Source organism: Leucoraja erinacea, chromosome 16 (genome assembly GCF_028641065.1).
Source record: "Leucoraja erinacea ecotype New England chromosome 16, Leri_hhj_1, whole genome shotgun sequence".
NCBI classification, from domain to species: Eukaryota; Metazoa; Chordata; class Chondrichthyes; order Rajiformes; family Rajidae; genus Leucoraja; species Leucoraja erinaceus.
Window position 1 is genome coordinate 44,317,089 of NC_073392.1, and position 14,011 is coordinate 44,331,099.

At 44.5% G+C, this 14,011-nt stretch overlaps 1 protein-coding gene across 1 annotated transcript in view; it reads left to right on the top strand.

The window, feature by feature from the left end:
- The window catches only part of stab1 (stabilin 1), a 259,880-nt gene that overhangs the window by 179,930 nt on the left and 65,939 nt on the right, over positions 1–14,011 (top strand). The window contains exons 42-46 of the mRNA XM_055647479.1: positions 517–642; positions 8,691–8,764; positions 9,184–9,258; positions 12,020–12,312; positions 13,564–13,778. Of these exons, the coding sequence (XP_055503454.1) occupies positions 517–642; positions 8,691–8,764; positions 9,184–9,258; positions 12,020–12,312; positions 13,564–13,778 (783 nt within the window). The remainder of the gene's footprint in view (positions 1–516; positions 643–8,690; positions 8,765–9,183; positions 9,259–12,019; positions 12,313–13,563; positions 13,779–14,011) is intronic.

The window sequence follows — 14,011 nt, forward strand, 5'->3', positions numbered from 1 at the left end:
ACAACTGAGGGTGATCCAAGTATACCTTAGTTGAGGGACTCAGGCTAAAGATGTTTGTGATGCACAAAGGCTGCTGTGATGACCTTTTTTGCACATGCAACTAAGATAGGGCGGTATGGTGCCGCAGCAGTAGAGTTGCTGCCTTACAGTGCCAGAGACCCAGATTTGACCCTGACTACGGGTGCTGTCTGTACGAGGTTTGCACGTTCTCCCCGTGACCGTGCGAGTTTTCCTCAGGTGTTCCGGTTTCCTCCCACATTCCAAAGACGTACATTTTGAAGGTTAATTGGCTTTGGTAAAAATTGTAAATCGTCCCTAGTGTATAGGATAGTGGTCATGTGCGGGAATTGCTGGCTGGCACGGATTCGGTGGACAGAAGGGCCTGTTTCCGCGTTGTATCTCTAAACTAAACTAACCTATGAGAATGCACTCCGCCTTTGCCATTTGTTATTTTCACCCCTGCTGATATTTCTGAAACCGCTGCACCAAGTTGAAGCACCATTTTTCTGTTTACAGAAATCAATCCTTGTGTGATGAATAACGGCGGCTGCTCGGACCATTCCAACTGCACCAATGTTTCCACTGGAGAGAGAACATGTACATGCTGGGACGGTTATGTTGGGGATGGGCTCGTCTGTTTAGGTGAGGACCCGAATCACAGAGAGTCAAGATATCCAGGCTCAGTCTCAGGGCCAACAGTAGTTTCAAGTATCAATGGTTTTTGGTTGTGTATCTCAATTGCTTAAAGCAGCGTTTCTCAACCTTGCGGAACCCTTGAAATCATTTTCATCTCAGGGAAACGCGACATAAAAATTATTATATATCTTTATTAATCTCTTTCTTTCTGTTTCATAAACTTAAAGTTCATAAGGCAAACAAATATATTTCTCTGATAACTGGTTTAAGCAAAAAATAACTTCATTTTTTTCAAGTTTATTTCATAAACTAACTTAAACATACATGAATATAATTTTGATAAACTAACAAAATTAAACATAAACATGCTGACATTTTTTTGATTCATATAACATCCCTAAATGATGGGTAAAAAGACTAAATAAGGTGGGTGAATGAGGGACTGTACCTGCATGCCATGAAGCACTGACAGGACTGATGGAGAACGTGCTTGCGTCTGTACTCGAGTGAGTCGCCTGATGATACACGACAGCTTCTGTCCACTGACCACTACAGGCCGTTTCACACTGGCGCCGTATAGACCTCGTTAAATATATTCCCTATGATTATTATACTTTTAAATGATATAACAGGTTGGAGACTACTAGAGCTAATAGGACTTGATGTTTCAATCCCTGTAATAAGTCGGCACTCTTGCTATTTGCAGTGGGATTGGAGTAGTGAAAGGTAGGGTAGGTACGTCAGGTGGGCACCCTCCTTCTTTGACTTTTCATTGATAAGCCCACAACATTTGAGTATAGAAACTTCTTTACTCAGAGAGTGGTAGCGGTGTGGAATGAGCTTCCAGTGGAAGTGGTGGAGGCAGGTTCGTTGGTATCATTTAAAAATAAATTGGATAGGCATATGGATGAGAAGGGAATGGAGGGTTATGGTATGAGTGCAGGCAGGTGGGACTAAGGGAAAAAAGTTGTTCGGCACGGACTTGTAGGGCCGAGATGGCCTGTTTCCGTGCTGTAATTGTTATATGGTTATATGGTTAACATCTCCAGAGGGCTCAACGGTGATACCTGGCGTCCCAGTTATACCCCCTCAGTTCCATACCCTCCTGTCTTCATCTTGCAGCCCATTTGCTGTCTCTCCTTTTGATCCAAAGCCAATTGCTGCTTTTTTCTGCAGAATTTGATAATGATTTGATTGCTTGTTGGGGGGGAGCGACCCCTCACCCCCATTTTCTTTAATAGCCTGGTCATAGATGTAGCAACAAATCCCCTGCATCCCACTTTGACAGGGAAAATCTTGGTCTTCCAGCCATTCTGGGAAGCTTCAGTTGCCAGTTCAGAGTACTTGGTCTTTTTCCTCTCATAAGCTTCTTCATCACCATCTTCCCATGGAACTGTCAATTCCACAACGTATGCCAACTTGGCTGTTGTACACCACAGGACCATGTCTGGCCGGAGTGTTGTAGCCACAATGTCTGGGGGAAACACAAGCCTTTTTTCTAAGTCCACTTCCATTTTCCAATCCCGAGCAGGCTGCAGAATGCTTGCATCCTTTGATGTTATCTGGAGGATCTGGAGGTTGGCCTGCTGGTACAAATGTTGTAAAGTGGACATTTCCTGCCGATGTTGGTGGGGAAGCATGTGTGATCGTTTGCCTGTGTTCAAGGATTGATGCCAGCTGTCTGAGAGCGTGGTTATGCCGCCAAGTTTAACGCCCTTGGCCGAGGCTCATAGTGCATCCTGTTCAAATGTGCCTTAGTGATGCAGGTGCTTGGCAAAGGGAGCAAGTGGGGTCTTCTCCAAACCACTGCTTCAGGTTCTGCAGTGATGGTAGAACATCATAAGTGGCTCTGATGACAAAACTTAGCTGAGATCCTTCCATTTGCCAGATGTCACGCCAGCTGAGTTTCCTCTTTTCCAGGCTCTCCCAGTTAGTCCATTGCCCCTGCTTGGCCATTGAGATGGCCTTGGTGTGTCGCTCCGCCTCCTCCCGTCTTCGCACCTCCTCCACCACGAGCCGTCTCCTCTGCACTGATGCTGCCTTGTGCCATTGAGGAGCTTTTGGGACGAGCCCAATCCCGGCTCTCCCGTGTTGGACTTCGCCAACCACATCCCGGAAATGAAGAGCAGACTTAGCACTCTGAACGGCTTCAGATGGGGGGGGGGGTTGGGGGGGGGGGGGGGGGGGGGGGGGCTGTTCGAATAACAGTATCTTCAGATTCAGTGAGGGTCATGACCAAACTTGCTTTAGCGCAGTTGAACTCTTCCACAAGTCCAGCAATGGGCAATTCCAATTTGCCACTCCCGTACAGTCCGACAGGACTTAAACATCGTGGAAGTCCAAGCCACGGTTTCACATGTGTGCTGATCATTCTTTCCAGCTTTCCCACTTTGTCGATGGGGATTTCATGCATGGTTAAAGGCCACATGCTTCTTGGTAGTATGCCAAATTGGAAGCAGCACAGCTTGAGTTTACCTGGTAGCAAGATCTTGTTGATGCGAGCTGTGTGCATGATGGTATCCTTTTTCAGTTGTTCAAGCTGCTCGGTGTCCTTGAGCTTTGCATCATACCATCGGCCCAAACTCTTCACTGGCATTTCTGAAACAGTTGGAACAGGTATTCCGTCAATATGAAATCTTTGATCCTTGACTTGACCTTTGACAATGGAGATGTTTCTGCACTTGCTGGGTTTCATCTTCATCCTTGCCCATGTGATGTTTTGATGAAGTTTTTCCAGAAGTCTCTTGGTGCAGGGGATAGTTGTTGTTAGTGTTGTTATATCGTCCATATAGGCTCGTATCGGTGGCAATCGCTGACCACACTGTAGCCGTTTTCCTCCCACAACCCATTTTGATGCTCTGATAATGAGCTCCATTGCCATAGTGAAGGTCAGTGGGAAGATGGTGCACCCCGCCATGATGCCTACTTCCAGTGGTTGCCACGCTGTGGTGAAGTCTGATGCAGTGAGACAAAATTGCAGATCCTGGAAGTAGTTATTTTACCAGATTTGTTATTATTGCCGGCGCAAAGAGTTCATACGCAGTCCACAGTAGCAAATGAGGAACTGATCCATAGGCGTTGGCCAGAATGAGGAACAAGACATGCAGATTCTTTCATTCTTTCTTAGCAGTCTGGATTTGATGCCATATGATGCTGGTATGTTCAAGGCATCTCGAGAAGCCTGCTATGCCAGCCTTTTGGATTGACCTATCAATGAAATGGTTTTGTTTCAGATACTTTGTAAGTCTTTTTGCCACCACACTGAAAAAGATCTTGCCCTCTATGTTAAGAAGGTTTATTTGCCGAAACTGTTAGATGGTGGAAGAATTTGTTTCTTTTGGGATCAGGACTCCCCCCCCCATCTCTTCGCCAGGCTTTGGGGATGACTTCCTTTCCCCAAGCAACCCTCATGTTCCTCCAGAGGAATTTCATAACATCTGGGGCATCCTTGTAGACACAATACGGGACACCATTAGGGCCCGGTGCAGAGGCCATTCTTCCCTTCCTCACTACTTCTTTTACCTCACTCAGCTTGGGAGGGCTGATGTCAAATTGATGTTGTGGGGGTGAGATTGGTGGGATGTCAGTGGGGACAAATATCGGTTCATCTTTTAACTGATCAGTGTGGTTGGTTCTGATGTGTCCCTTCAACCTCCTTTTTTTACGCTTTCAGGGATCCGCTTTTTTCTTTTGTGAAAATGCCTTTCACAAACTTAAAGGGATCTTTGTAGAAGTCTGTTCTTGCTTTTTCCTTCTTTTTGCGTCGTTTCCTTAAATTCTCCGCTCGACGCAGCTTTGAGAGCCTCTGTCTTAGGTCCACTTGGAGGACGTAAAACACAAGGATGCCCTCCCTTTCTTCTGCTGTTGCTGTTTTCCACGCCTTCTCAGGCCTGTTCTTTCTTTAACAAGTCGTTGGATTTCCTGGAGACGACGGGACTTGAGGTGGAGGAGGCCTATCTTTCCTGCTGAGTTGTTCCTTCTCACCAAATTTCTCCTGTCCGTAGCTGTAAACTAGATCACCCATCTTCTCCAACTTCTTTTCTGCTGATCCCTTGACTCCACTTAAGATTTAGCTCACACCTGCATTGATGATTTCCACTCCTTGCTGTTAGACTTTGGCCATTTCACCAACGGCTTACGGCCTTGAATGTTCTCCACTTTGGGATTGGAGTGGTGAAAGGTAGGGTAGGTATGTCATCGGGGTCATCAGGTGGGCGCCCTCCTTCTTTGACGTTTCATTGATATGCCCACAACGTCTCCAGAGGGCTCAGCGGTGATACCTGGCGTCCCAGTTATACCCCCCTCAATGCCATACCCTCCTGTCTTCATCCTGCAGCCCAATTGTTATCTCTCATAGAAACATAGAAAATAGGTGCAAGAGTAGGCCATTCGGCCCTTCAAGCCTGCACCGCCATTCAATATGATCATCCAACTCGGTATCCTGTATCTGCCTTCTCTCCTGCCCCTGATCCCTCTCACAATACCCCCTGATCCCAATTTAGGCACTACCTTCTGTGGCAGGGGTTCCAGAGATCTAACTCTCTGTGTGAAAAATGTTTTTAAATCTCGCTCCTAAAGGATTTCCTCAACTACCTTAAACTGTGACCCCTTGTCCTGGCAGGGACTTTTGATCCAGAGATTCAATTGCTGCTCTTTTGTGATAATGATTTGATTGTTCTTCTCGATCTCAGACCCCTCACCCCCATTGTCTTGAATAGCCTGGTCATAGATGTAGCAACAAATCCCCTGCATCCCACTTCGACAGGAAAATCTATTATATATTATAATCCCCAAGTATTTTCCAAGAATATGCTGTACGTGTATAATATACACAGAACCCATTGCGACCTCTCGCAGAATCCTAGCGTTATGGGGAACTCAGCTGTGAAACACTGGCTTAAAGTGTTCCCCACTGTTTACATCCTGCATATCTGATGGAATGGTGGAAATATTGGAATGCTTGTTACATAGAAACATAGAAAATAGGTGCAGGAGGAGGCCATTCAGCCCTTCGAGCCAGCACTGCCTTTCATTGTGATCATGGCTGATCGGCCCCTATCAATAACCCATGCCTACTTTCTCCCCATATCCCTTGACTGCACTAGCCCCTAGAGCTCTATCTATAGTAACTCACTCTTAAATCCATCCAGTGATTGGCCTCCTTCACTGCCTACTGTACCTGTAAGCCAACTTTCAGTGACCAGTGTACAAGGACGCCCAGATCTCGCTGTACCTCCCCCTTACGTAACCTAACCCCATTGAGATAATAATTTGCCCCCTTGTTTTTGCCACCAAAGTGGATAACCTCACATTTATCTATATTATATTGCATCTGCCACGCATCTGCCCATTCACTCAACCTGTCCAGGTCACCCTGCAACCTCCTAACATCCTCTTCACAGTTCACACTGCAGTTGTGTCATCCGAAATCTTGCTAGTGTTGCTCCTAATTCCCTCTTCCAAATCATTAATATATATGGTAAACAGTTGCGGCCCCAACACCGAGCCTTACGGCACTCCACTCGCCACTGCCTGCCATTCTGAAAAGGACCCGTTCACTCCTACTCTTTGCTTCCGGTCTGCCAACCAATTTTCTATCCATGTCAACACCCTACCCCCAATACCATGTGCTCTAATTTTAGTCACCAGTCTCCCGTGCGGGACCTTATCAAATGCTTTCTGACAGTCTAGATACACTACATTCACTGGCACCCCTTCATTCATTTTACTTGTCACATACTCAAAAAATTCCAGAAGATTAGTCAAGCATGATTTCCCCTTCATAAATCCATGTTGACTTGGACTAATCCTTTTACTGCTCTCCAAATGCCCCATTATTACATCTTTAATAATTGACTCCAGCATCTTTCCCACCACCGACGTCAGGCTAACTGGTCTGTAATTCCCCGTTTTCTCTCTCCCTCCTTTCTTGAAAAGCGGGATAACATTAGCTATCCTCCAGTTGTATCCAGGGATTGTTGTATCCAGGGATTGAAAGCAGTTGGCTGCCTGGATGGTAAGCATTCCAAGTCCTTGCCACTTGCCTTTGGAGTTCTATGCACTTAATCTGGGTGTTGTATTGCCGTCGTTCATAGAGCATGGAACGGTACAGCGTGGGAACAGGCCCTTCGGCCCATAATATCTGTGCTGAACATGATGCCAAGACCAACCCTTGTCTGCCAATACATAATCCATATCCCTCCATTCCCTGCATATCCATGTGCCAATCTAAAAGTCTGTTAAATGCCACTATTGTATCTGCCTCCATCACCACCGTGGTCCAGCCATTCACCACTGCCTTTGTAGGGGGGAAAAAAACCTGTCCTTCACATCTGTGTTAAACTTAAACCAATGTCTTGTTGTATTGGTTATTGCCTTCTCGGGAAATAGGTTCTGACTGTCTACCCTAGCTACGTCCCTCATAATTGTATATAATTATGTCGCAAGACGTTCTGACTGTGCTGAGGAATAAGTTTAAAGGTCGAGCATTACAAGCCTGACCTCTGGTCTGAGCTTCCTATGTGATGGGCCTCTAGATGACCTGCATTTTAGTTTCAGACATTAATGCTGGTGACATTGATGTGGAGTTAATGTGGAGAGCCCACTCCAGTACATGTCTTCAGCTGAGCATGGCAACAGTCTGGGGCTTGTTGTGGACTCTTTAGTCAGGATCACACCTCGCATGCCATTAGGTCGCGTACATGAGAAGATGAATTTTTCCAGGCAGCTATATTTTAGAAGGTTACTCCCCTCCCTCTCAGTTTTTGTGAGGTACTGTGATTGGTGCTGCTTCCTGGATTTCTGTTGCTGGAAATTGTCTCCATTTTGTCTCCAAGTGGATGGAATCCACACTGTGATTCGGGGGAATGACACTTCAGCGACTAACAGGACGTTGACAACGACTTTCACTGTGGGAGACAGTAGGGAGACTCCTCTGTTGCTCCCATAATCAGATGTGGCTCCTTTATTGAAGGTGGCCACATGTAGAATATCTGAGGTCCACAGACATAACCTCCTCATGACAATTATGGGAGATGAGCTTGTGAATTTGTGACTGAAGATCCTCTCCACCAAGGTTTAGAATTTCACAAGAGATGCCAGGGGAGAAGGCAGGAGAATGGGGTTGAGTGGGAATGATAGATCAGCCATAATTGAATGGCGGGGCAGGCTTGATGGGTCGAGTGGCCGAAATCTGCTTCTATGATGCATGAACTAATACCATCTTCTCCCATGGCCTTTTTGTTCTTCACTTAGCCATTTTGACTTCTAGCCTGTCAGGGATGGCATTAAGCATGAACCAAATTGATTCTTTCAAATGGGGGTCAAAGATTTTCATTGTCAAGGGCAGAGTTAGGCTTTGAAATGTTGCATCAAGCAAGAACTGGCTGCCTCCTTGTTGCTGCCCCCATTCTCAGCTCTGGACCATTGTGGGCACCACTTTACCTTGATTATCATTGCTGCCTTTGATTTGTTCTTTTCATACCTTTGATTCCTGTGTTCTTTGTACATTTTCATCCCTCTAGTTTCTCTGTCCCCTGACTCTCAGTCTGAAGAAGGGTCCCGTCCCGAAACGTCACCTATTCCTTTTCTCCAGAGATGCTGCCTGATCCGTTGAGTTACTCCAGCATGTTGTGCCTATCTTCTGTGTAAACCAGCATCTGCATTTCCTTCCTTCACTATTATTTTTCCGTCTCTCCCTTCAGGGAGGCGCCTCAGGTCACTTGCTACTAAAACCACCCGCTTTAAAAACAGTTTCTTCCCCTCAGCAATAAGAACTCTCAATTTCTCAATAATCAGACAATAATATGACTTTTGATGTATACAGTGTCTTGTCTATGGTCTTTGTTTGTTTTTTGCACTATGTATTGTTGGTGAGATTTGTGATTTGTGATGTGGTATGGATGCACTTTATTACGGTGATCTGTGTTGTTATTAGTGGTATGTAACTAAAGCAGTGTACCATCATGTACCAAACCCAGATACCACCAACCCTGGTTGCGTGGCAAATAAAAATTTTATTCTATCCTATTCTATTGTGTTTTTTTCACTCACAGAGATCGATGGGTGTGTAGAACAAAATGGAGGTTGTCATGAAAATGCAGAATGCACCAAAACTGGACCAAATCTGGTAATGCAAGGATCCTATTTCTGATTTTATTCGTAGCAACTGACTGGTTACTGTAAGTGATTCTTAGTGTTACTGTACTCTGCAGTATTTTAGAAGTGGTGAGAAGGAAAAGACTGTCAGGCGCATTAAACTAAAAATCAAAATAAGTTTGTGAACAGTGCGTGGCATTAATTGAACTTGCAAAGCAGTTGCATTCTTGAAGGGTTAAGCTGGATGCACACAATATCAACGACCTGAGAACTGTGTAAATTAATTCTTCATGTCAGTCTTCACAAAGAAAAATGGATCACTAATTTCTCAATCCTGGCAAAAATGCTCTGGCATAATATAACCTTAAAGCTGCAGATTTTGGTTTTCTGTTTGGATGAACGGCACAAAATGCACAATTCATGCTTTTTAAAATGTGTTCTTCGTTCCAGGTCGCATGCAACTGTCTCCCAGGTTACAACGGTGATGGTCGGAAATCCTGTCAGCCCGACAACCCTTGCAAGAAGGTTAGGAACAAAATATGCAGGCTTTAGAATTCAAGAGCAAATATTTCTGCAGCAAATCAAACCTGGCACTGTGACCTTAAGCAGACATTTGGTTCTTTACTTGCACATGCAAGAGGCTAAATGGTTAGATCAGATGTGGATCAAGGTTGCCTCTGGCCCCACACAGTATGCATATCTGTGTCTGGAAGAATCATTGCCTCTGGGAGCTTGGTAGCCTGATAAATAATCATGGTGTGCATGATCCAATTACAACATAAATCTGCTAATCTGTGATACAAACTGCTGTTTAAGAATTCATCTACTGTAAGAATACAATGAATGTATACTTGCACATATTGATAATGTACCTACACACCTTCTTACTTTGTGCATTAGATTTAATCCAGACCCTACTCAAGGATCAGGACCTTTATGGTCCTGTCTTAACATCACCAAGTTTAATATGTAACTCCTATTCCATTCCACTTTTCCCATAGACTTCCATTGGTTTCTGATTTATTTGAAGTGATCACAATCCCTTGCAGGCTGAAGTAATTTTGTGTTGCAGATCTCCACTCTTGCTAAGGTCTCAGGAGGGAATAGGGACAATGAAATAAGAAATGTTCTTAATTTATTTTAATTACTGCCGTTCGATGGGATTACATTTAGATAGCAACATCTAAATTGAACCAGATAATCACCTGGGTGGAAAGGCAAGAGGAAGTCATATAGCACACATTTCAATAGCTTGTATTTAACTTCATTGCTTGTTTCAATTTGACAGCATGAGCCACGGCAATGGGCTTGAACAGAGTTGACCTGATGTAGAGGTTTTAGAGATACAGAGCTGAAACAGGCCCTTCGGCCCACTGAGTCCATACTGACCAGCGGTTTCCATGCACATGCAGTATCCTACACGCTGGAAACAATTTATAATTTTACCGAGCCAATTAACCTAAAAACCTAAGATAGACACAAAATGCTGGAGTAACTCAGCAGGACAGGCGGCATCTCTGGAGAGAAGGAATAGGTGACGTTTTGGCTCAAGACCCTTCTTCAGAAGAAATACAAATACAAATTCAAATACAATTCTTGCTGCATTGAATGTGTTTACGTATCTCTGAACTTTCTTAGACATTTTAAATTGACCTTCTTTGTATTTAAATTATGTTTTTAAGTTATCAACTATGTATATTTCTCTTTTACTTACCGGGACTTTTTGGTAGAAGTGGTGATAATACAGTAGCAGTATAGTTAATGGATCAACACACAGGAATTAGATGTGAATGAAACGCAGCACTTGAATATTAATGCCATTAATCTTATAGCAAATGAGATAATCTTATTTATTTATGATCAAATTTCGGAGAGAGTTATGACGCTACGGAACTTAACTCATAAAGAATCATGGAACTGCAGATACTGGTTTACAAACACAAAACAGAATGTACTGGAGTAACTCAGCAGGTCAGGTGGGATCTGGGTAGGGAATGTGTTGGGTCAGGATTCTTCATTGCATTGATTGTAGTAAGGGGGAGAAAGTTGGAAAAGACATGGGGACAGTACGATGCTTGGTAAATGAAGGGTGATTTGGGCGAGGGGTGTTGTTTGGTAGATGGGTAGACAAAGGTCAGATTAAAGAATGATAAAAAGGTGTAAGATAAGGAAAGAAATGTGAAGTCAGTACTAGGGGATGGGGGGAGGGAAAAAGGGAAGGGGGAGAAGAAGCTGCGTATCAAGGTAGAGCAAAGGGAAGAGAGGAGGGGAAAAGTTAGAGTTGGGTTAGTATCTAAAATTGTACAATTCAATCTTCACTCCGTTGGGTTGTTGGCTACCCAAACGGAATATGAGGTGCTGTTCCTCCAGATTGCGTGTAGCCTCACTCTGGCAATGGAGAATGGCCAGGACAGGAAGGCTGGTATGGAATGGGAAGGGCAGTTCGAATGGTTAGCAACAAGTGGAGCTGGCAGCCCTCGGCAGACCAAGTGCAAAGATTCAGCAAAATGGTGAACTAGTCTAGGTTCAGTCTCACCGGGTAAAGGAGGCCATGTTGGGAACACCTAATGCATTAGATGAGGTTAGAGGAGAAGCTTGTGAACCTCTGTCTCACTTGGAAGGGCCGCTGGGTCCATGGATGGGGCTGAGAGTGGGAGATGTAGGGATAGGTGTTACATCTCCTGTGGTTGCGTACGTGGGTAAGTAGCAAGTTGCAGCAAATTGTGGACGTCACAGACCAACCTCCCTTTCATTGACTCCATTTATACCTCACGCTGCTTCGGCAAGGCCAGCAGCAGCATCAAGGACAAGTAACACCCTGGCCACTCCCTCTTCTCCCTTCTCCCATTAGGCAAAAGGTATAGAAGTGTGAAAACACACACCACCAGATTCAGGGACAGTTTTTTCCCAGCTGTTGTCAGGGAACTGAATCCTCCCACGATAACCAGAGAGCAGTGGTGAACTACTATCTACCTCTTTGATGACCCTCAGACTATCCTTGATCGGACTTGCTGGCTTAACCTTGCACTAAACGTTATTCTATTATCGTGTATCTATACACTATAAATGGTCCGATTGTAATCATGTATTGTCTTTCTCCTGACTGGTCAGCTCGCAACAAAAAGCTTTTCACTGTGCCTCAGTGCTCGTGACAATATACTAAACAGAACTGAAGTACTTGGGAGGAGCTGTTTTGGATGGGAAGGGATGTGTGAACCTAATTTATTACCGATGTTAAATCTAAAAATGACTGTGATCTTTGTCTTCTGTCCTTACCCATCTGAAGAATAATGGAGGCTGCGGTTCATTTGCCCGCTGCAAAAGAAAAGGACCTGGTACTCGAACATGCAGCTGTTATCAGGGCTACAAAATGATAGGACACATATGCAGAGGTGTTATCTTTCAGGTACTATTCAATAATTCTATGTGCGTATATATGAGATTCTCTTCAGAAATGTATGTTGTTAAATCATTCCTTATCTTACGTTATCCCGACTGCCCACTCCCCCCTTCCCTCTACCTTTCCCCTGCTTCCTTAATCTTAATAAGATTTTGCCAAATCTTGCAGTTTAGCAAAAGGTAAAGGACCCAGTAGAAAACAAGGAACTGCAGATGTTGGTTTACAAAAAATGCTGGAGTAACTCTTTACACAATGCTGGAGTTTATATAAAATGAATGAATGAATGTATGAATGAATGTATGAATGAATGAATGAATTATGAATGAATAAGTTTATTCACATATTCACAGTATTCACATACAAGGAATTTGCCTTGGTGCTCCGCTCGCAAGTGACAACATGACATACAGTGACAGTTAAGAATGATACATAAAACATTAAAGCATAATAATAGAACATTATTAATGTTCATTGTGAATTAAATAAAATACCAGATCAAAATAAGGCTACAGATTTTTGGTTATTGAGTAGAGCAACTACTCGTGGAAAAAAGCTGTCTTTATGTCTGGCTGTGGCAGCTTTGACAGTCCGGAGTCGCCTTCCAGAGGGAAGTGATTCAAAGAGTTTGTGGCCAGGGTGAGAGGGGTCAGAGATGATCTTGCCCGCTCGCTTCCTGGCCCTTGCAGTGTACAGTTCGTCAATGGAGGGAAGGTTGCAGCCAATAACCTTCTCAGCTGATCGGACGATTCGCTGCAGCCTCCAGGTGTCGTGCTTGGTGGCTGAACAAAACCAGACCATGTTGGAGAAGGTGAGGTCAGACTCTACGATGGCCGTGTAGAATTGGACCATCATTGCCTGCGGTAGTTTGTGCTTCCTCAGCTGCTGCAGGAAGTACATCCTCTGTTGTGCCTTTCTGACTGTGGAGTCGATGGTAGCCTCCCCACTTTAGGTCCTTGGAGATGATGGTTCCCAGGAATTTAAAAGACTCCACAGATGTGACTGTAGTGTTGTTGATGGTGACTGGGGTGAGGGGAGGGGGAGCTCTCCTAAAGTCTACAATCAATTCCTCTGTCTTAAGAGCATTGAGCTCCAGGTTGTTGCGATGGCACCTGGACGCCAGCTGTGACACTTCCTGTTTGTAGGCTGGAGTAACTAAGCGGGTCAGGCAGCATCTCTGGAGAACATAGATAGGTGACGTTTCAGGTCGAGACCCTTATTCAGACTGATTTGAAGGTGGCAGGCATGATTTTCAAATATTGGCTGGCCACTTCCCATCTTTTGAACAGGGTCCGTGCTGGTTAAGAGGGAAGACTGCCTTTGCTACTTGACACTGTGAAGCAACGTACAATTTTCAATGTACAGAGGGGATGTGGGGGTTTGGTGCTCAAGATGTGGCCCAGAAATTGAGCCAGTTTTTGCTAGCACCTTAGAAATGATGGAGGTTTGCTGCTCCTGATCATTGCCACACAGGGCTGTCCCCTCCCATCCCTGCCCGGGCCAAGCCTGCTCTCAGGCCTCTCAGCACTGGGCATCAATCAGATTCAAGTGTCAGCAGTGACAGCATTTAACAAGAACATTGGGATTTTCCTGCTGTCCAGGCCAACTTTCCATATCCGCCTGCTGCCGTCAAAAGACATGGCCTGTAGTGGGTGCACTCACTTTTAAACTTATTCAATTATTTACAAACAATAATATTTACAACACAAACAATAACAACCCAACTGCTACCAAATACAAAAAATACCACATATTCTAAATACTAAATATTAAAGAACTATTTTACAATCCTGGAGTAGGATGCATTCAACCCCACACTGTGCCCAGCGGTCCCGGAAACCCATCAGAGTGCCGTGAACACCGCATGTTCCTTTTCGAGGG